The 22,822-nt window shown below is 46.8% G+C and overlaps 1 protein-coding gene across 5 annotated transcripts in view; it reads right to left on the bottom strand.

The window, feature by feature from the left end:
• ABCC8 (ATP binding cassette subfamily C member 8) overlaps positions 1-22,822 on the bottom strand; it is an 84,608-nt gene that overhangs the window by 44,538 nt on the left and 17,248 nt on the right. For all 5 annotated transcript variants that reach the window (XM_025357064.1, XM_025357065.1, XM_025357066.1 and 2 more), the window contains exons 7-10: positions 15,671-15,835; positions 11,030-11,185; positions 5,658-5,792; positions 5,208-5,370 (exon numbers count right to left, since the gene is read on the bottom strand). In XM_025357064.1, coding sequence (XP_025212849.1) covers positions 5,208-5,370; positions 5,658-5,792; positions 11,030-11,185; positions 15,671-15,835 — 619 coding nt within the window. The remainder of the gene's footprint in view (positions 1-5,207; positions 5,371-5,657; positions 5,793-11,029; positions 11,186-15,670; positions 15,836-22,822) is intronic.

The following is a 22,822-nucleotide window of genomic DNA, read 5'->3' as shown; positions in this document are numbered from 1 at the left end:
GGGCACGGGGCTTTTCCCATTCAGTCCAATAGTCAGTGCAGTCAACAGAGGGGGAAGGAAATCAGGTTAACAGTGTCAGTTGCTGGCAGCTGAGGAAGTGTGGCAGGAGGCATTTCAGTCAGACTGATCCTTACCTCCTTAATTGATGGGCGCCCCGACTCTCCCTCAGCCACGCTCCCCACCAAGCCAGGCCAGGATATGCATAAGCAGCCTACTGTGGCTGTACCAGCTGGCAGAAGGGCGGGTAGATATTGAAGAATTTCAGGCCAGGCGCAGTGGCTTAAGCTTGTAATCCCAGCATTTTGGGAGGCCGAGGCAGGTGGATCACCTGAGGTCAGGAGTTTGAGGCCAGGCTGGCCAATATGGTGAAACCCTATCTCTACTAAAAATACAAAAAAAAAAAAAAAAAAAAAAATTAGCTGGGCATGGTAGTGGGTGCCTGTAATCCCAGCTGCTTGGGAGGCTGAGGCAGGGAGAATTGCTTGAACCCAGGAGGCAGAGGTTGCAGTGAGTTGAGATCGCGCCACAGCACTCCAGCCTAACAGCAGAGTGAGACTCCGTCTCAAAACAACAAGCACCACCACCACCTAAAGAATTTCAGAGATGCTGGGGAAGGAAGGGGGACCAGGTCTCCAGGTCATGTTGTTTCTTCCACTGCCTGTTCTGAGTTAGGGCCTCCACTGAGGAGGACAGAGGCTTCACCCACTGCATCCCCAGGCCTGGCACACAGAAGGTGGGCAGGAAATATTTGTTTAAAAAAAATGAATGGAACAAACGAAAGACCCAGGGTCAAGTGAGTAACACAAAAGAGAAAGAGGGGTATTTGGAACTGACCCTGTGGCTCTGACCACATGCACAGTCACTATTCATGGACATGATCAATCTCCCACAAGACTGGGAGGGCCAGGGCTATGCCTGCTTCCTTTTTAACATCCAGGACCTCCATAGAGCCTGGCACAGAGGAAGGGCTCTGGAATGGGTGCCTCACAACGGACAGAACAAACTGGCAGCATATTGAGTGTTCTAGGACCTGGGACCCATTTGTCACCTCTACAAAGCTTGTCCTCAGATACAGAGGAACCACTAGAGTTATGCTGCTTCTGCAAGGAAAAAAGGATTGAACTGACTTCTAAAGGAAGAGACCATAGTCCTTGTCTCCAGCTTCCTCCCACTTTGTCTTCTACTCATTGAAATCCCACCGTCTTGCAAGGTACATCCCACATCGCCCCTACATGAATCTCTGGGTGAACCCCCAGCCCACACGGACATCCTTCTCTGTGTTTTGCCTTTTGCTGTGGAAGACCTCACTGAGACATTTCAATTCACTGAGAGTCAATCCTCTCTGCTGTACAATGGGACAATAGAGCTACACACCTCACCAAGTTGTTATGAGGATGAAGTGCAATCACCCTTGCTAGGAGGCCAGCATGGAGCTGGCCACTTGGTTCTGCTCTTGCTGCCACACTGTTCTGTGCATGTTAGCTCTGACTTCTCAGTGGAGCATAAACTCCTTGAGAATGGGGAGCACATCTTAGCGTTTTTCCCTTACCTCCTTCCCAGTGTTAGGCACAGGGTGGGGCACATGAATAGGGCTCACTCAACATCCACTGAGCAACTTACATTTCTATTTTTATTCAAGAGGAAATACCAATTCTGGATGTCACTTTTGATGACAGAGAAACTGTGCCCATTCCCTTTTCAGCCCCCTGTTTTATCCTGTACCAGTTCAGGACTCCATACACAGCTGCTCTCAGTGATATTGATGGCGAGACCATCAGACAGAGTCACAGGTAATCTTGCCTGCCCAGAAGTCTGACGGTGCCACATATGAGCCACCAGACTGAAAGCTTGGTATCACCAGGATGGGCCCCAACAGGAAATGTGATTCTGGGGCTCCTCTGCAGCACCAGGACTCCAAGACTGGCGCCAGGGGTCAGAACAAGAGATGCCCCATTATCTCACGCCTAATGACCTGTGTCTTGATCCTTGGTAACAGAAGACAGGAAGTCCAGAGGAGGTAAATGAACACACACTCAAAGCATATGCCTGCAGCCAGGAGGTACCCTGCACCCTACCACCCATCTCTCTCCCCGTCCAACTGCTGACTAATGGAGGGGGAAAAAAAACACATCCTGAGAAAGGCAAACACACTGAGCAAACAGCACTTGACTTTCAAAGCTCTCTCCAAGGGCTCTCCCCTTTCCCCTCCTCTGCTGCTCTCTTCCAGGGACCAACCTGGGCTGCTCTGTTTCTCTAGGTGACTTGGACAGGTGAGGAGTCCTGGGCGGGCTCCTGCTTGACTCCAGAGCCCCTTACTTTTTTCCAGAGTCATCTCAGCTCTTGACAACATGTCCCTAGGTCCTCCTGGCCCCAGGCCCATCACAAAGCCATGGCTTGTCTTCTGGGGGCCCTGGGGGACAATGAGCACCCACTAGGTAGGCTTCGGTGGGCTAGCCTGGGAACTCAAGCATCTTTTGATGCTATTTATATAAGAAAACATGTCCCAGGCTGCAGTTTGGAATGCAGGAAATGAATACATATCTTTTAGGAGCAGTCAAAGCAGATGTCACCTGCCCCCACTACATGACCTGAGGCTGCCCCAACTTCATTGCTTGCTGTGCCAGGAGCCTTGGGGACCTGGTGCCCCCACTTTCCTTGATGCTTCTCTCCCCTCTCTCCATCTCAGCAATGGAAAGTCTGCTGTACCCCAGCCTGTTGTTTCTGGGAGAGGAAGTCCCCCGGCTATCAGGAGAAGCCCTCTCCCACCTCGGCAGCTGTTCCTACTGCTGGGAACTGTCTCTAAACCTGTACAAAACTGGGAGGCTGTACACAAGCAGGGGGTTACTCTTCATATAACCAGCCACCAGAGGCAGGCAGAACTGACAGAGAGAAGGTTGAAGTGGGCCTGGGGCTGGGGACATTGGCTTTTCTGAGCTCCCCAGATGTTCCTTCCAAATTTCCCCTGTCTATGGAGTGCTTAGCCTGAGTGTGTTTGGAGGCTCTGAGCACCACAGGGTCAGGGATGAGGATAGCAGGGAGAGACCAGGAACCTGGGGTGTCTTGGTGAGGAATCTGGGAAACAGTGACTGCCTGCTATGCTCACAGCTCCATTCTCAGAAAATCAAATGCTAGCAGAACTTTCTGCATAAAACGCCATGGCTTGTGCCATGTATGGTAGAGGGTCTAGCCACTGATGACTGGACCACGTTCCCTGCCTGAGGCATAGGACACCATGGTCTGGCTGGACACAGGGAGGCTGGACACCTGGGGTATTCACGGCAAGCTCCATCCTGTGAGAACACTGCTGTGGGATGTTTCCTCAGTCCCCTAGAAAGGGACATGCCTTGGTGCCCATGTTTCCAAATTGTCTTGGGGACTGGGACAGCTTGGTGGCCACCTAGCTCCATCGGACCCTCTCTCTAGGCAGCAAGAATGCCAAGAATACACGGACGACCTGAGTGACCGTCTCATTCTCCATGAGGCTTGCTCTACGGGCCTATCTGGGAGACACTACCAGCACCCCCCCATTACCACCTTCCCCCACCAGGTGTATCTCTTCCTGGCACCAAAAGAACCAATTTTAGTTGGAGGAGGTGGTCAGTAGCACCTCTTAATTTCCTTCCCTAATTCTACTCCTTTCAGAGCCCAGAGATTTTTTTCTCTTAAGAGAAAATAGCCTTATAGTGGTGCCCCATGGTATCCCAAATCTTCTTCACCCCACAGAGGTCCCCAGCATTTTGTGGAAAATAGCCTGAGGCCAGAAGTTAAGAGACTTTGGAGGATCTAGTCTGAGCCATGCTACTAACCTCAGGAGGGGTCTCAGGAACACACTCCCCTCTGGCCTTAATTTCCCACCTGTAAAATGGTTCTACCAACTTACTCTCCTTACCACATTCTGTGTAATCCCCACCCATCTGTCTTCTAATTCAAAAATTCTCTCTTCAGCCATACTCATTCATATAACCTGTGCACTGAGTAGGTTTTGGTTTCTTTTTTGTTTTCTTCTCTCCAGGGGCTTCCACTTGGCCATAGACTCTTAGACTGGACAGGTCAGGGAACTAGTGTGAAGTCAGCTGGTTGCTAAATATCTACATCCCAATTATGCACTTGGGAAGTAACCACCATGGAATGGGTCCACGGAGCCATGAGACCAACTGTGAGATAAACTTGGGCCAAGACTCCATGGATCACCTCATCTCCATAAGCTCTCACTCTGGCCAGGGGACCATTGTTCACTGAATTAATTTCAATAACTAAAATTTCAATTTCTAAAAAATCTTTTGGGCCGGGCACAGTGGCTCATGCATGTAATCCCAGCACTTTAGGAGGCTGAGGTGGGTGGATCACGAGGTCAGGAGTTCAAGACCAGCCTGGCCAATATGGTGAAACCCCATCTCTACTAAAATACAAAAATTAGCTGGATGTGGTGGCATGTGCCTGTAGTCCCAGCTACTTGGGAGGCTGAGGCAGGAGAATCACTTGAACCTGGGATGTGAAGGTTGCAGTGAGCCGAGATTGTGCCACTACACTCCAGCCTGGGTGATGGAGCGAGACTCCGTCTCCAAAAAAGAAAAAAAAGTTTTATATTCTCAGTAAAATGGTTTCAAGTATATGGGACTCTAGGACTTTTACCAGTTTTGGTCTTTTTCTTATTCCTTGGCTTGGGGTTCCCAAACCACTTAGTTAATATAAATTCAGTCCCTATACCTATGAGTACCTTCAACTTGGGCTTCTGATATTTAAGGATAACTAGTCTTTTTCTTTTGTATGGCCCCAAGTGGATTGAAGCTTTCTTATAGCTTCCCCAGGGCAATGATAGCTCAGTCTGACTTACTAAAAAGTCTTCATTCTTACGAGAGTTCGAAACTGTGGTCATTTACTCACTTGCTGCTGCCTGTCAATAACGTATCAGTTCCATAAGGAATGAGACCTCATCTCTCTTTCTCATCACAGTATCCTGAGGGCCAGCACAGTGTCCAGCACAGCACATAGCAGACTTTTCATGCATATTTGTTGGATAAATGAATGAAGAGTACTTTGATTTCTGGGAGCTCAGCTATCAGAGCCAGTTTGAGGCTCCCCCACTGAGTCGGATAATCTCAAAGCCTCCTGCTTCTGTCCCTGCACAGCCTCTCACCCGAGCTCTGATGCCCTCTCCTTGCATGTAGGCAGCAGCACCCAGGGCTGGCTGCATGGGGTGAACTCACTGGAGATGGAGGTATAGATGGCAAAGGCCCTGAGGCTGGTCATCTCCTTCCTGCGGGTCGTCTCCACCCGCGTGCGGAAGATGTTCTCCCAGGCGTACAGCTTCAGCAGCTTGATGCCACGGAGCATCTCGTTGGTCTGCTTCAGCCGCTCATTGGAATACTCCTGCAGGGATCCCCGAGTCAGAGGGGAGAGGCTTCTGCTCCATCCCCCACCCGAGAGGAAGGCCTGAATGTCAACACTGTCACCACCGTGCCCGGCTCCTGTCCCCACCGGGAGGCAGCCTCCGCCCCCATTAACTCCATTTCCCAGACAAAGAAGCTGAGGCCTGGACAGGTGAAGTGGCCTACTCAAAATCAAAGTCAGTGACTGTGGGTGTGTGGGAGGAGACCTGCTGCTGTAGGGGAAAGGAGGGGAAGAGGGACACAGCACACACACCTTTGGGCACTCACCAGTGTGCTCCGCTGGGCCTGAGACAGCTTGGTGGCCACGAAGTACTGGACAGGAGCCAGTAGAATGATGACAGCTGCTCCAATTAAGGCACTGACTCCGAGGATGTAGTAGAGGAGAATCACACCCACAATGATCTGAGGAAGGGGTCATGGGATGAGTTTCCTTTGACCTGATGGTTGCCCTGCCAGGGGGTGCTGGCAAAATCCCTGTTTCTCCAGTCCCCTAGAGCAGGACAAGCCTTGGTGCCCAGGTTTCCAAATTGTCTTGGGGAGTGGGGTGCAGGGAAGGAGGAGAAACAAAGCAATTTCAAAAGGAGGTTAGCATAATGGGCTCTCACACAAGCAGAAGGTTGCTGGGCTGGTAACTAACTGCATTTATCTGCAAGGTTGGTTGAAGCCTTAACTCTCTCCAGTCTATTTTCCAGATGGAAATCTCTGAGCTGAGATTGCACAATGTTTGTGACAGCATCTTTTGTTCTGTTTGCTGGCTCTCATGGCTTATGGTTCACTGTCACTGGAAGAAAGTGATACCTGAGCAAAGAGGCAAAGTTGCTGCACCCATGCCAGACAAAACCAGCCTGGGGTCCCAGAATTTGCTTTTCATTCTTATGCTCTTGGTTTCTTTAAATTTTTTTAATAAATCTGCCAGGTATTCTCTGAAAAGAGAATTCCTTCTGTGTCTAGCTTTATATAAATGACTGCCTACTTCTGAATATTTATGAGAAGTGTAAATTGCCAGTCCCCAAAGTGCCAAGATGACAGTTTTTCAGGTTGCCTTCAAAGGCAAACACCTCTAAATACAGGGCTTTTTCTTGAAGAACAGATGTGTTGGCTTCCTTAGCTAAAAAAAGAGAAAGAGAGAGAAAGGACTGCTTGCCTTGGTCCTGTAGTCCCAGAGCCCTACACCAGATTGGCATTAAGGTCCCAGCACCGCCTCAAGGATAAAGGAGTAAGTGGGAGGCCCTGTAATTTAATCACAGAATGCCTCCTGGCTTAGCAGGTATCTTAGAGGCTGGGAAGTGGCCCCTTTACCACCAGCCTCCCAGTGTTTGACAGGTGTTAGATGCTGGCACAGATGGGCAGAGGACCATGTTAGGAGATGAAGTACCCTCTTCCCCGGCCTGCCCTGCAGCATCACCCTCCTGGACTTATCTCTGGCATCCGGTCCTTCATTAGCTGTGCTCAAAGGGAGGCCATCAGGGTGTCCTTCAGCCAGTGTGGGTTAGGCAAGACAACAAGAAGGCTCCCGTGGCACCCCAAGCTCACTAACAGGGCACCTTATGAGCTGGTGTCTGCACCCACACCACCTCCAAGGGACTGGCAGCGACTGGGGTGGGAGCTGGGGCTGCAGCTGCTGCTATTCCCTGGCTCCTCCTCATGCTCCCCCATCCCCTCCTCTTTGGTGCTCCCAAGACTCCTTGGTCCATTCCTCTCTTCTGGACAGGTCTGAATGGCCCTCATGGGGAAGAAATCATGGAGTCTGAGTGTGCAAAGCAACTGTGAGAAATAAAAGGATTATTTTGTCTCCTATTTACAGGTTAGGAAAACAACCTAGTGTAGCGGGGAAGACATAGTCTTTAGAGTCTGTGGCCCTGAGTTTGAAGGCCCCAGCCCTTTGCTCTGCAGTCTTGGGTGAGTTACTTAATCTCTCTGATTTTCAGTTTCTTCATTTTTAAAATGGTGATTATAATGCCCACTCTGAAGGACTCTGTTCGTTCTGCAGGACGATTGTGAAGATTACATGAACCTCTATGACAAGCACCTAGAATTGTGGCGGGCATATAGTTGGAGATCAATACAAGGTGGCTTACCCTCCTCTCAGAAAATAAACGAAAAAGCTTCATAGGAACTCTGTCACAGGGGAACCACAGAAGAGAGATATGTGAGTATGGCGCCACACAGCTTACACTGGTGCACTGTGTGGCCCACATACCCAGGAGGGCCTCTGGGTATGTGATACCCAGAGGTATCACATACCTCTGGTATCTCTGGGCCTCTGATACCCAGGAGATTGGGAAACACAGAGACCTCCCGTATAGCTAAATTCCTTAACCTGGTGTTCTTGATAAATGTCAGGGGGCACCCATGAAGCCCCTGAAATTATAGCCAAAATGAGCAAGCATTTACTCTTCTGAGAAAGTTTCACTAGCCTTTCAAAGGTACGTGGAGATTAACGGTGGCCAAGGGCTGGGGGCGAAGATGAGGAGTGACTGCCAATGGGTATGGGTTTCTTTTGGGGGAAATGAAAACTTCCACATTTGTGATGATGGCTGCACGACTCTGTGAATATAGTATACTAAAACCCACTGAGTTGTATGCTTTAAATGAGCGAGTTATATCTCAATAAAGCTGTGTGCATGTGACCAAAAAAAGATTATGAAGCAACAAGAGCCCTCAGGGCTTACATGGAAACAGGGTTTCGGCACTAATGTCAATATTATAAAAAGCCGTGTGTGCCCTGTGGCTAACCAGGCTGCACACAGAATCCTAACCACATGAGTTTCTTTGCCATGGGGCTGGGATTGTATCAACTCCCAGGAGTAACACTGGTTCTTGAGTGCTGGTCAAATCCATAAGTGGTAAAGGTATATACAAAAACAGAAAACCAAAGGACACTTCATGATAAATGAACAAAGGTAAGAAATCAGTAGAGATAAAAATCCCTACCCCCAGTGCAAGGATTAAATTACATAAGGGAGAGGGGCTGGGACAGGGCCAGGCATGGGGCAAGGGCTGTTAATATTAGTTAGCACTCTTATAGTTAGCACTCTTAGCAATGATGCATGCGCAACACTGTAAATACTAGTAATGGTAACCATGTGGCAGGTTTAGTAGACAAAATCTGATTTTTTTTTTTTTTAGACGGAGTCTCGCTCTGTCACCCAGGTTGGAACGCAGTGATGCGATCTCAGCTCACTGCAACCTCTGCCTCCCGGGCTCAAGCAATTCTCCCGTCTCAGCCTCCGGAGTAGCTGGGACTACAGGTGCACGCCGTCATGCCCGGCTAATTTTTGTATGTTTAGTAGAGATGAGGTTTCACCATATTGGTCAGGCTGGTCTTGAACTCCTGACCGCAGGTGAATCACCCGCCTCGGCCTCCCAAAGTGCTGTGATTACAGGAGTGAGCCACCGCGCCCAGCCAACAAAATCTTACAAACTGCTTGTTCAAGGGGACACAACAGAAAGTGTTGTGTAGCCTTTTGAGTGCTGTGTACATGTTAGGATCCTCCCAGGCTGTGTCTTTCTGCACCAGGCCCTCACCGCCCAAAGTGTTAACTAATGAGAGAACCATGGTCAGAAATCTTCATTTTTCATGTTTCAAAAAAAAAAATTGTATTAGAGATGAGGTCTCTCTATGTTGCCGAGGCTGGACTTGAACTCTTGGGCTCAAGCCATCCTCCTACCTCAGCTTTTTGAGTGACTGAGACTGCAGGCATGAGCCACCCCACCCAGCTTAGAGTCTTGTGCATAAAAGGTTGGTTGGTAACTGAACTAGATGAGATCTCCAGGCCTTTTTGTAGCTTTTATAGTCATTGATCTGTCTTGGCAGAATGGAGCGGGGGTAGTCTGGGCGTAGGTAGGTGGTGATGGGGGATGGCGTATATGACTGTTCCCATAAAAAAGAACATCAGATTCCCTGCATCCCATCTTGTCTAGCTGTGTCCCTGTGGGAGCCTCTCCCCTTTTTTTCTTTTAATATTTTTTAACTCTAAGCTTTGCAAGTGAGGAGGACCAATACAAATCACTGGAGATGAAGGTTTACGGAATCTTTATCCCAAGAAGCAATGGATTCTGGATTGGTAACGTCTCACTCACACCAAACATGTGCAAGTTAGAGGGATCTGATATTTACCAAGCGAAGACTCTGCGGGGCACTCTGCGTGGTGTGTTACTTACATTATCTAACTGAATTGCCATAGCAACTCCAGAGGGTAGGCATCCTTCCCATTTCATAGATGAAGAAACCAAGGCTCAGAGAGGTTAAGTATTTGAATCAGCCTGTCTCACCCAAGTCAGATACTTTCTGCCACATCAAGCTCTCCTGGTGAACCTGTTCCCCTCTGGGAATGGGTCTGGGATTTTGGTTTCTGGTCTGAGCACCAGTGTGTAGATTTACTCCCAGGTATAGGACAGGATCAGACACTGGTGGAAGAGCTCCAGATGGGAGACGGGGCACATGAAGCCCGAGGTCAGATCAACCACGCTAACGATTCTCCTCTGATTATTGGGGGGTAATGTACCTCTTCCTGAGCTAGCACCAAAGGTTGTCTTGCTTTAAAAAAAATCATGTTTTAAAGTTTTTATTATTTTTTTAAGAGACAGGAGTCTTTCTCTGTTGTCCAGCCTGAAGTGCAGGGGCGTGATCACTGCTCACTGCAGCCTTGAACTCCTGGGGTCAAGCAGTCCTCCCATTTCGGACTCCCAGGTAGCTGGGACTAAAGGGGCACACCACCACATCTGGTTAAAAAATGCCAGGTTTTGTTTGTTTGTTTTTGAGACAAGGTGTCACTCTGTCACCCAGGCTGGAGTGCAGTGGTGTGGTTGTAGCTCACTGCAACCTCCACCTCCTGGACTTTAGGTAATCTTCCCACCTCAGCTGAGGCTATAGTTGTGAGCCACCACCCCCAGCTAATTTTTTGTACAGACAGGGTCTCACTTTGTTGCCTAGGCTAAAAATATCACGTTGTTGATTTCCAAAACCAATACATGCTTATTAGAGAATTTAGAAACACATAAAGAAAATAAAAATCACTTATAATCCCACCATGTGGTTTTCCAATTCTTTTTCATGTGTGAATATGTACAAATGTATACATAACAGTTTAGTGGTAAGCATATAACATATACTATTCATAACTTACTTTTTTTGCTTAAAAATACATGATTAACACTTTTCAATGTAATTAAGTATTTTGCTACAACATAGCTTTTAAGATCTGTGAGCACTCCACATATGATTTTTATTTTCTTTCTTCTTTTTTGTCTGTATAGATGGGGGTCTCACTGTGTTGCCTGGGCTGGTCTTGAACTCCTGTGCTTATGTGATCCTCCTGCCTCAGCCTCCCAAAGTGCTGGGATTACAGGTGTGAGCCACTGCACCTGGCTTGATTTTTCTATCGTTTATAAAGTTGGCTCCATTTTTAAAGTCTTAATGATACTGCCGTCTCTGGTCATTAATAGAGATGGTCAGTGCTTGCAGAGTATGGGGCATGAGGGACCCAGAGGTACAGCCTGTGGTACAGCCAGGTGTGTGAAAGGTATAGGCAAGCATGGAGTGGAAGACAGTGCACTCCTAGTCACTGGCCATGAACCAGCAGATTCTGGTTGTGTGTCCTGCTGTCCCCCTCCCTTCCCCTCAGCCCATCCGGTACCTGTACTGGCATAGCCCAGAGGTTTGGGCACAAGAAGAAAAACCACATGAGCTGATTGGTGTCAATGGCAACCAGATTACAGATCTGCCCAGCAGTCATTTCTCCCATGGACAGGTTGGAGGTGGACAGGTGCATAATTTTATTGTAAATCTTGGTCTAGAAACGAGAGCAGAGTGTTTCACATTCATCATCATTCTTGTCATCATCACCACCCCAGATGCCATCTGTTAGTGTGCCAGGGCCTTCTCAGACAGTTCCTATGGTGCCCTAGAGCAGCTCTGTAAGGTGGCACTGTATCACCGTTCCAACTTACAAGTCTACTCCAGCACAGCCGGCGACTTCCCCAGCAAGTAAGGCCTTTTCCTGTGGACAGGACTTACTTGGCTCTTTATTTTAATTTTATTTAATTAATTAATTTATTTAGAGACAGAGTCTTGCTCTGTCACCCAAGCTGGCGTACAGTGGCATGATCTCAGCTCACTACAGCCTCCACCTTCCGGTTCAAACAATTCTCGTGCCTCAGCCTCCAGAGTAGCTGGAATTACAGGCACGCGCCTACCATGCCCAGCTAATTTTTGTATTTTTAGTAGAGACGGGGTTTCACCACGTTTGCCAGTCTGGTCTTGAACTCCTGACCTCAGGTGATCCACCCACCTCGGCCTCCCAAGTGCTGAGATTACAGGCATGAGCCACCGCACCCGGTCTGTTCTTTATTTTTAAAAGCAGATATTCAAGTCCAGTTGTATTCTTGATTCACCAGAGGCCAGTGGAGAACACAGATCAGAGCCATAAAAATGATGAAGTGGGGCAGGCCATCTGTTTTAAAGTGGCCATCTCCAGCCTGGGGAGGAGATGTGCTCTGAGACCAAGTCCTGTCATAATTCAGCCTTGAAACAAAATAAGGGTTCGACTTTGGAAGGTCTGATGTGTTACACGACTGTGTGAGTCAGTCAGCCCCAGCACCATCCCCAGAGTGCAGCCACCCCAAGGACCCTCACAGGGCAGATGGAGAGCAGCCGTGGTAATGGCCTCCCCGAGCTCTGAACCTAAAAGCTTTACGTGCAGAGTGATCATGCCTCCCAGAAAGACTGCAATTTTTGGATATGTGCTCTTAAACAAGGAAAAATGCATCTGGGTCTTAAATGTCCTCAGGATGCCTGCTCTTGGATAAAATTCTATTATACATTCTGTTGTAAGGTCGGCTCCCTGCCCTTAATTCCTCTTGTGCAAACCCAGGCTTTTTTGCGGGTCAGGTTTTCTTAAGGCAGGAACCTACTCTATGTCTTTCTGTGAGCTAATATACACCATGGGCAAGATTTAAAATAATGAACCTATTCTATGTCTTTCTGTGAGATATATGCCGTGGGTAAGGTTTAAAATAATGGCAATGACATTTTAAAATAAATCTATATACCTCCTAGGTTATGTGAAATGAGACTTTAAAAGATAATCACCTAGTTTCAGTGAAGTAGGGACACCAAGTGATCTGTGAAATAAAGCCTTATTAAGTGAAGACCAGCATACATAGAAATGCACAACTGACTCATAGCTAGTAATTATGTATAATTCAGGAATTGTGCTTAATAACTTTTTATGCACAAAGTGTGGTTATTCTCTAACCCATGAAGACACAGACACTCATCTGTAAGGGTACATTTTCTGGAAATCTCCAAAAGAAAGAAAGGGTTTTTTTTCTCCTTAATTTCTTTCTTTCTTTTCTTTCTTTCTCTCTCTTTCTCTCTCTCTCTTTCCTTCCCTCTTTCTCCCTTTCTCCCTTTCTTTCTCCCCTCCCTCCCTCCCTCCCTCCTTTCTCTCTCTCTCTCTCTCTCTCCTTCCTCCCTCCCTCCCTCCCTCCCTCCGTCCCTCTCTCTCTCTCTCTCTCTCTCTCTCTCTCTTTCTTTCTTTCTTTCTTTCTTTCTTTCTTTTTCTTTCTTTCTTCTTTCTCAGAGTCTTGCTCTGTCGCCCAGGCTTGAGTGCAGTGGCGCTATCTTGGCTCGCTGCAAGCTCCTCCTCCCAGGTTCAGGCCATTCCCCTGCCTCAGCCTCCCAAGCAGCTGGGACTACAGGCACCCGCCACCACGCCCAGATAATTTTTTTGTATTTTTAGTAGAGATGGGGTTTCACCGTGTTAGCCAGGATGGTCTCGATCTCCCGACCTCATGATCTACCCACCTCGGCCTCCCAAAGTGCTGGGATTACAGGCAAGAGCCACTTTTTTTTCTTTTTTTTTGAGATGAAGTCTCACTGTGTTGCCCAAGCTGGAGTACAGTGGCATGATCTCGGCTCACTGCAACCTCCACCTGCCGGGTTCAAGAGATTCTCCTGCCTCAGCCTCCCGAGTAGCTGGGACTACAGGTGCATGCCAACATGCCTGGCTAATTTTTGTATTTTTAGTAGAGATGGGGTTTCACTATGTTGGTCAGGCTGGTCTCAAACTCCTGACCTTGTGATCCACCCGCCTTGGCCTCCCAAAGTGCTGGGATTACAGTCATGAGCCATTGCACTCCGCCCCCCTAATTTGTTTCTATAATTAAAACCAGTCTTTCCTTTCTGTGGCATAGTAATGAATCTCTCTTATTAACACGAAAGATTCAAACAATTTGATGAAAATGATTATATGCTAACACATTAAAAAACCATTTTTGGATCTTTTGGTGTAATTGGAAAATGTAATTTATGACATACACACAGTAAGTATATTTAATTACAAAACTGTCCAACCACAAAAGTGGCTGTGTTTTGTGGTGGTGCAAATCTGCCTGTCACTGGAGGGGTCTGAGGAGAGGCTGGGATTTCTGGAGAGGTTTTCTGAACTGAGCAACAGTTTGGTTTCTCCCAGCTCTGGGACCCCATGAGTCTTAGAAGGTCTTAGATTTTCCTGGGCTCTTTCCACTATTGTCACATAATGACATCCCTGAGGAAATACTCTGCTTTCCCAGTGAGAAACCACTGGGGATGGGCAGTGTTGCCACATACAGCTGCATAGGTTGTGCACTGCACAACTTGGGAGGGCACCGTTCACACAGACTATTCTAAGATAGCCAGAGTTTGGACTCTGACATTGTCCCCAGCCCAAGCTATATCTTTGTCCTCTCGGTCCCTTTTCTGCAGAGCTTCTTATCCTGGCTTCCACATGACCAATGTTAATGATTCTGAGGAACATTTCTGAAGAATGAGGTAGCTTCAGGATTTTACCACAACTTCATGGACATCACTAGGCATAGCTGAATCTAGTTATTCCCAATGCCCATTCTCCTCTTTGCACAGAGAATTTCTAGCAGTGCATATATAGCTGTCAAGAATAAAGATCAAGCTCTTTCTAGCCTCTCTAGATATGGTCATTTGGCCAATTTCTCACCAATGGGATGCAAGAGAGTATGTGCAAATTAAGCATTATGATTTTAAAAGGAAGATGCGTTCCCTCCTCTTGTCCCTTCTTCTGGCTGGTTTAAATGTAAATATAGTGGCAGTTTCAATAGCCACCATGGCTATTGAGATGAAAGTCACAAAAGAAGGCTGGCAGAGCAACATGACACAAGAAGCCAGGTCTCTGATCACTGAGTAGCTCCTGTGTCAGCCCTGACTCTATCTGAAGAATAAACAAACTTCTCTCCCATTTAAACTATTCTCAAACAGGATGTCTCTCTAGTTTGATAGCTGAACCAAAATCCTAGTGAAGACTCTGGGACTTGGACAACTCTCATCATCACCTTCTTCAAAGGGGCCCTGAATACTCCCTGGCTTTGATCATCTTTCCAAGAATCTCTAACAGGGAAGCCACAGAAGGCAGGACCAAGAGCCTAGACTTAAGTGACCCAACAGACCAAATAGGTCACTCTCAGTGGGCAAGATTTCAGAGTTCAAATAGACCTTAGAGCAGTTGTCCTCAACCTTTTTGGCACCAGTGACTGGTTTTGTGGAAGACAATTTTTCCATGGACCTGGGGGAGAGGGATGGTTTCAGGATGAAACTGTTCCACTTCAGATTATCAGGCATTAGATTCTCATAAGGAACACACAACCTAGACCCTTGCCTGCACAGTTCACAATAGGGTTCGTACTCCTATGAGAGTCTAATGTAGCCGCTGATCTGCCAGGAGGCAGAGCTCAGGTAGTAATGCTTGCTTCCGCTGCTTACCTCCTGCTGTGTGGCTCAGTTCCTAACAGGCCATGGACCAATACCCCATCTTAGAGGGCACCCTGTCTTAGAGGCTATCTAGACATGGTATGTCAAGCACATTCCTTTTTTCACACCCAAAGAAGACAGTCTGGTAGCAGAACTCTGGAATAGCCATGTAGAGAGGATTCCAACGTTGCATTTACCCTTGGTCAGAAAGAGTGCTGTGATCAATTGGTGATGTCTGCCACTTTCAAGCCAAGGGCTGAGCAGTTGGCTTTTCAGACCTAGTCCAAGGCAGAACCAGAGCCAGAGCTACTCTGCCTCCCAAGTTCAGCCCAAGACATTTTCCACTATCCCACACTGCCTTGTCAATGGTTACTGTTTTAAAACATTGTTAATGGGCAACAAAAAATAAATTCACAGCAGAATTATTCTTGAGTGTCCATGAGGATGAATAACACTCGTGGACATTATTCCTAATAATAGTTCTTATGGTGAAGTGAAAAAATAATCATCCAAGTACCTGTATTGCTCCTCTCAAGTTAATTCCAGTTTCAATGGCCACATAGTAGGATGCTTGCAGAAATGTCCTTTGCAGTAGGAGAGCAAGGAACAGAAGCACGGCTAAGACGTAGGCATTGGCAAGGAACTCTTGGGATGAGACAAAGTAAACTCCGAGAAATTGTGTCTGTTGGAAAGAGAAGTTCAGAGGTGACTGTCACTGCCAGCAAAATGACCACTGTAGAACACATCACTGTGCCATAATGGACCATGGCCATGATTATTACAAGACCCTCCGTGCCTGCAAAGTCTTATGCAATTGTTTATGAGTGAAAAATCAGACTGATAAATCCAACTAAACGTTCTTCTAACTACAGGGAAGGTTGCTTACACCCTGTTCATCTTTCCACTTGAGGGAACAGAATGGGGCCCAATTACAACCGCAGGCCCACAAATATGACTCTCAACATTGTGGCCACAGGCCCAGGGGAGAGCATTCTGAATGGGGCAAGAATAAATAGAGCAGCTAAAACCTGAACTGGTATAGCAAGTCTCATGGTGCATGTTCTCTGCTACAGAAATGGAATCAGCAGCTCCCTTGTTCCAAACTCACCAACAGCTTGTACTGTAGCAATTACGGAGCAGAAAAGGCCACTGGAAAACATGGCACCGTAGAGCTCTCGGGAGAGAATGGGAACTCATCACTTATAAGAGACTGAAAAGATTTCAAACCCAAGCCCGCCAGCCTCATGGGCTCCCAGGGCCTCCTGTTAAATTTAAGGTTCTCTTGTGTACTTCCAGCAAGATCTCAGATGGCAACCAGTGAAGAAAAACAAACATTTTAACTTTGTTGCTAAAGATACCAGGGAACAACAGTGTGTCTATTTCCAAATTAAGCATCAATAACTCCCAGGAAAACTTTGATCTTGATAAATCCATTGCTCCCCAGCAGAGCCACATCAATATTTCCATGAAGACAGAACTCTGCTCTTTCTCAGACACTGCCCTGGACTGTGCGTGCTGTTTGGCAGGGTGTGGGAGCTGCTGCAGGGTAAAGAGGGATGGGAACAAAGTGATGAAAAGGAGTTTGAGGGCACATCCACAACCAGGATCAGGCAGAGAGGGCCCAGGCTCTAAGGAGGCCTTTCCCTAGAGTCAGCAATTCCTGGATCTTGGATCAGAGCTTCCTGATGGTGGCCTCTCAGTTTAACAGAGGTTCTCTAAGTCAGCCCTCACTGCTCCCTGGAGTTGTCTGGTCCTGCTCACCACTGTCTCTCCCGTGCTGTGTGCGACAGGGGTCTATATCTGTTGGGGGCAGCAGGAAGCAGCCACAGGGAGACCACTGAGGGATGCATGCAAGACTCTAAGAGGAAGGCCCTACCCAGGGTCTCTGTCCCATTTGCCAGTGTACCAGAGGGAGACGTAGAGGGAGGAAGTTGAAGGTAGAAGGGCGGGGGTGGGCTGGAAGCAGAAAAATGGGCCTTAAAATTAGGCTGCAGGGAGAGACCTGACCTTCTGGGGAAGAAGGGGCAGGAGACAACATTTATCAGTTGCAAAACTCTATCCTCACAATACCCTACTGAGGAGGGTACCATTATTAGCCCCATTTCATACATGAAAAAAGGAGTTTCAGTAGGGTTAGTGGCTGGCCCAAGATCACACGCTGGTAAGGGGACAACATATGAACATGAACCTGGATGATGTCCAAAACACTACCCCAGACCCAGTGTCTAGGCCTCGTCCAGGCCTTTGACCTTAAGTGTCCTAGTGTCAGTTACAGGCTTGTGACTTGTCGGGGACGGAAACATGCACCCCTGGCTGGTACTGGGTCAGAAATATAGGCATGTGGGGGTTAGGAAGACTCGGTCCTGTTTAACATGGCCTGGGATTCTTCTGTCTCACTGTCCTCTGCAGGGACACAGCTCTGGAGACTGTAGTCCATGATTTTAAAGCAACAACACATCATGAGAATTTATCCCAAAGAAAATAATTTCACATAAGGTAATGGCTGTATGAACACAGACATTTATTTTGGGGCCAGAGCAAGAGGAGAATGCAAAAACCCACATAAATGTCCAACCACAGGGAATGATTACGTAATTATGATACTCCTGGGAACACTATGCACCCAAGACCACTGATTCTCATGAGAATCTCTGGAGAAACATGGACTGCCACACACATGCTGTGTTACGATGAGCAGAAAACACACAGGCTGGAGAATGATGGCTGGAAAAGCCAACTGATCATGTTTGTTCATTAGACTGTGGGTGTTACTTAAATGTACTAGTCAGTATTTGTGCATTTTTAATAAAACAACAAATTTTAGTTTTGCAGTTCTAAAGGCAAAACTTTAACTCCCTCTCTGCCCCCAACAAACATATCCTAGGGTCAGAAAATGACTTTTGTAGATTGAGAATTTTGTGACCTGTTAAAATAAAAATCTCACTGCAGCTATAAGTCATTGGGTCATTATTAGATCGCTCTTCAAAGAGTTGGTTTAAAAGGGATGGAACCTGCAATAGCTAAGTTTCAGTTAAGAAGTGGGTACCTGGCTAAGCCTGGTGGGTCATGCCTGTAATCCCAGTACTTTGGGAGGCTGAGGTAGGCAGATGACCTGAGGTTAGGAGTTTGAGACCAGCCTGGCCAACATGCTGAAACAGTGTTTCTACTAAAAATACAAAAAAATAGCCGGGAATGGTGATGCATGCCTGTAATCCCAACTACTCGGGAGGCTGGGCCAGGAGAATCGCTTGAACCTAGGAGGCAGAGGTTGCAGTGAGCTCAGATTGCACCAATGCACTCCAGCCTGGGAGACAGAGTGAGACTCCACCCTCCACCAAACAAACAAACAAAAAAAATTAGTGGGTACTAGACTAGCCAAGAGGCCTGCCATGCTGCCCAAGGAAGGCAGGCCCTGGTGGAGTCTACCTAGAAGAGGGTCCTGGGTATGATGGCACTGGCCAGCACCCTGCAGGTACCAAGGCAAGAGAGAAAAGACTAAGGACCTACAACCTGACACTCAGTGGAAGAAAATGCTTTGGAAAATCATAGGCCCTAGTCTTGCACTTTCACAAGCTCTCAGGGAAGAATTGTGTTTGTTTCCAGGGATTTCCCCAGTAGTCCTCAATATACATTTTTTAAAAGTAATCAAGCCAATGATCTTCATGCCCCCATGTACTTTCTACAGAAGTTATTACACATTTTGTAGTTGAGGCTTGCAAAATGTGACTGCTGAGGAGGATAAAGAGAGTTAACTGCAGAGGTAGGACTAGAACCCAGCACTCCCAACTCTACAGTTTGGACCCCCATTGTCTCTGCCAGGCCGGAGGTGTGATTGGAAAGGTCCCCTTCACATGTTCTCTGGTGCTTAAAGGAGAGAGGATCACTTGGGCTCTTGCTTCTTATTTTGGCAGGTGCCAAAAGGTGAGTTGTCCATAGGTCCCAGCCCTGGGAGGCCCTGGGTAAAGAATAAAACTATCTTTGGCCACCCAGAAACCAACACACCTACCCATTCATCCAAGACTGTTTGACATGGTGGTTAAGAGCCTGGACTTAGAGGTCCTGACTCATGATATATTAGCTACTGTGTCCTTAGGTAAGTTCCTCAACCTCTCTTAGCTTCAGTTTCCTCATCTGTAAGATGGGGCTACAAAGGGACTTCAGAGAGTTGTTATGAGAAGTCAATGTAACAGTGCACAGGAAAAACAGTAAGTGTAAGCACTCAATATATAGTAACTGCTGCATTATTCCTTCACTGCAGAACCATTTCCCATGCATCTCCTGGGTGTCAGGCAGGGAGGGGGCTGAGTGCTGGGCACACAGAGGTCAGATAATGGGGAACAGAGGATCAAGTCGGGGAAAGAGACAGAGCACTTTGATAGGACGTTATGTGAGCACAGAGGAGGGGCATCTAATTCAACCAGGTGAAGTTTTCCTGGAGCAGATGACATTTGAGCAGAGTCTTGGCGGCTAAGAAGGAGCTAGTGAATTGAAGGCAGGTACTCCAGGCCAGACCAGCTGCATGGACATGGTTATGAAGAGGCCAGCCCACGTACTAAAACCACAAAGTCACAGAAACACCAAGGCATACACACTCATTAAGTCACTCATAATGATAGCCACAAATATGGCCATCCAAACGGGCACACACACACACACACACACACACACACAGAAAGACACACCAAAAGACATAGGGACAAACAGAATACACATACAGAACCATAAGCAGTTCTTAGGGGAACTCATTCAGAAACACATACACACTACCAAACCTACACGTTTTCCTACTGAGATTTAAAGGCTGTTCGAAGCTTTAGCCCTTCGATCAAACCCAGACTGTTCCTTCTTCCTTTGGCTCAGCTGATAGCCCAGGGCAGTGCTGGCAGGTTTCAGACACCAGCAGCTCATTATGAATCCAATTCTCTTGCCCTCCAGACAGATCTGTGGCATCCATGGCAGGTGACAGATTGGGAGTAGAGGTTGGGCTGGAGAGGAGGAGGCGGGAAAGAGTTATAGATCATAGGCAGAGCCCAAATTGGGTCCCAGCTTTCCCTGGGGAGTGGCAGTGGGGTGACAGGAGCATCAAAGATCTGGCAAGTCACAGACACTTTCAGTAACTAAAGAGGACACCAGAAATGTTTGTCCTTGTGGATACCAAGGATGATATGTTTCTTGCCAACTCTGAGAATCTTAGGAAGGAAGAGTAATGATGAATAAACCATAGGTGCCCCACTGTGCCGACTGCTGCAGGATGGATCAAGGCTGGGCAGAAAAAAGGGCTTCCTCTCCCAGATTGTGAAACATTGCAATATGTAGCTAGGGAGCTTCCTTCTTTGTCATTCATAAAGACCAGAATAGCACTCAGTTCTCTCGGGATTAGAATGGCTTGGGGGCTGGGAGATGAACCAAATGATCTCAGTAAATGATCCCTTTCCCCCATTTTCTCCGAGCTCAGAAGCCCAAATGAGAATTAAGCCACATCCCAGGCAACCACATGATGGAGAGTTCTTTGTTGCGGACACTGGAGACTATATTTACTTTCAACTCTCGTTTCTGTGTCGGAAATTTGCTGATTGTGTTTGGGCTGCAGGGAACAAATATTAAATCTGATAAGGCCCACTGCCACTGAGGCAGGGCCATCTGTCTCTGGGATTTGTGTGCTCAGTAACTGGGACAAGAGCATTCCAATGAGAGGGTAATAAACCCCAGGGTTTGTGTATAAACAAAGAGAAAAAAAAGGGCAATGATAAAGTTCAGATGAACTAAAGTTCTAAGTGTTCTCACCATCTCTTTGGCACATCCTGCCTCCGAGTTCTCTCCTTAGCAGAATCCCAGAAGGGTTTTGGGAAACACAGGAAGAAGAGAGTGGTGTGGACACTCTGATAAGGGCTCTGGCTTGTGTCATTTCCCCCTAATATTAACAACTGGCTCCATGCTGCTTCAGCATTGCCAATGGAGGGTATTCTGGGGTAGCCTATGGTCAGGCTAGCGTTGAAGGTGACACTCCTGTAGACAAGAGAAGCAGCCACTTCCCCTCTCTTTTATGGGCCAGATAAAGTAGAGAGGCTCAAAAAACCAGAGATAGCTTCAAAAACTATCAAAGTTTAAGTAAGCAAAAGTGGTCCTTGAATTCTTGATTGAGCAAGAAATCTTCCCATGGCAGCCTGGCAAATTGCTACTCGTCCGTCAAGACCCCATTCAAATATCCCCTCCTCTATGAAGCTGTTCATGACCACTGGCTAAGTTAATCACTCTCTTTTCCCACAATTCCCTGAATATACCTCCTAAGAGTCATATGTAACATGTAGCATAGAAGTAATTTATTTCGATTTCTCTCCTCACCATTGGGTTTCATAATCCTTGGAGCCTGAGGTGATGGCTTGATAATAATAGTAAATTTAGCTTCCTGGTTGTAAATGTCCAGACTGTGGAGTGAAAGAGTCTTATATTCAAATTCTGCCTCTGTTACTAACTAGCTGAGAGACCCTGGGGAAAGTTACTTAACCTTTCTGAGCCTCAACTTTCTCATCTGTAAAATGTGGATAAGAATACCTATCATCTCATAAACTGTACAATATTTGAGGTATATCACAGTAAAGCTGTTGCAAAATATACTCATACCAAAGGTAGTTTTAGGGATTAAATCACATATGGATAACTTGTGCACCTAGCCAGGTATGTATTATGTGGTCAATAAGTGGCTGTTAATATTGTTAATCATCCTTGTCATAACTATTGCTTTCATATTCCCACAGCCCAACCCAGGCCTGGCACACAGCAGTGTTCAATAAATGTTTGCTGCATAAATCAGATTCGACGTATCTCATATCTGTGGCCAACACTGTTCAGCTGACTAATTATATTTCCAGAAAAATGAACATAAACCTCCTGAGGATTAACTGCTAGCTGCGATTTTAGAGCTCATGAGATGAACAAATGTTACGCACAGAGTGTCATAAATTATTAAAAACCCTAATTCCCAATTCTCTGCATTATTTTCAGACTGTCTGTGGTTAAAATGTTATAATGACATCCTCACTTGGAAACTAAAACTCTGAAACTTATTAGGGGTAAAAAGTTTTTCATTTTGTGGCCATTTAAACCTAAATGGCTGCAAAGAAACAGACTATAGAACACAGTCTCCCCAGCCCCCGAAGTGGATGCTACGGCCCCACACAGGGAAAATAACCCCCAGGAAGGGTTTTCTAGCTCCAACAAATTTCAGTTTGTAGAATCTTTACAACTGCAAAGGCCATTGGATATAATCAAGTCTAACAAGTTTCCAGTGTTTTTAAGCCATGGAAACTTTCATTAAAAAAGAAATTTTAATAGAAAAGTCCAACATATTAATAAAACTCGGCCAACTTTGAATGAAATTTGGAGTGGGGAGAGACAAAACTCCACTCATGAGGGTTTCCCACGTCTCTCTGCTCTGACAGCAGCTCCCAAGATGCCCCTGCAGAAGCTCAAGTGCCAGCATTTACAGGACTGAAGAAGACAGATGTTCAAAATTTTTAAAGTTTACTAAGATGACATAAACTGAAAGCCAACAAATCCAAGCCACAGAAGCTCTAGACATTGGACAAACAAAAGCACCTCCTGCAGTTTTCGGACTGGCCTGACTACCGGAAGAGGTATTATGGTAGTGATGGTGAGAGGAGAGTAGGAC

The sequence above is a fragment of the Theropithecus gelada genome, chromosome 14 (assembly GCF_003255815.1).
Source record: "Theropithecus gelada isolate Dixy chromosome 14, Tgel_1.0, whole genome shotgun sequence".
Classification (NCBI taxonomy): Eukaryota; Metazoa; Chordata; class Mammalia; order Primates; family Cercopithecidae; genus Theropithecus; species Theropithecus gelada.
Note: the sequence above shows the minus strand (reverse complement) of the source record. Positions and strands in the feature narration are given on the sequence as shown.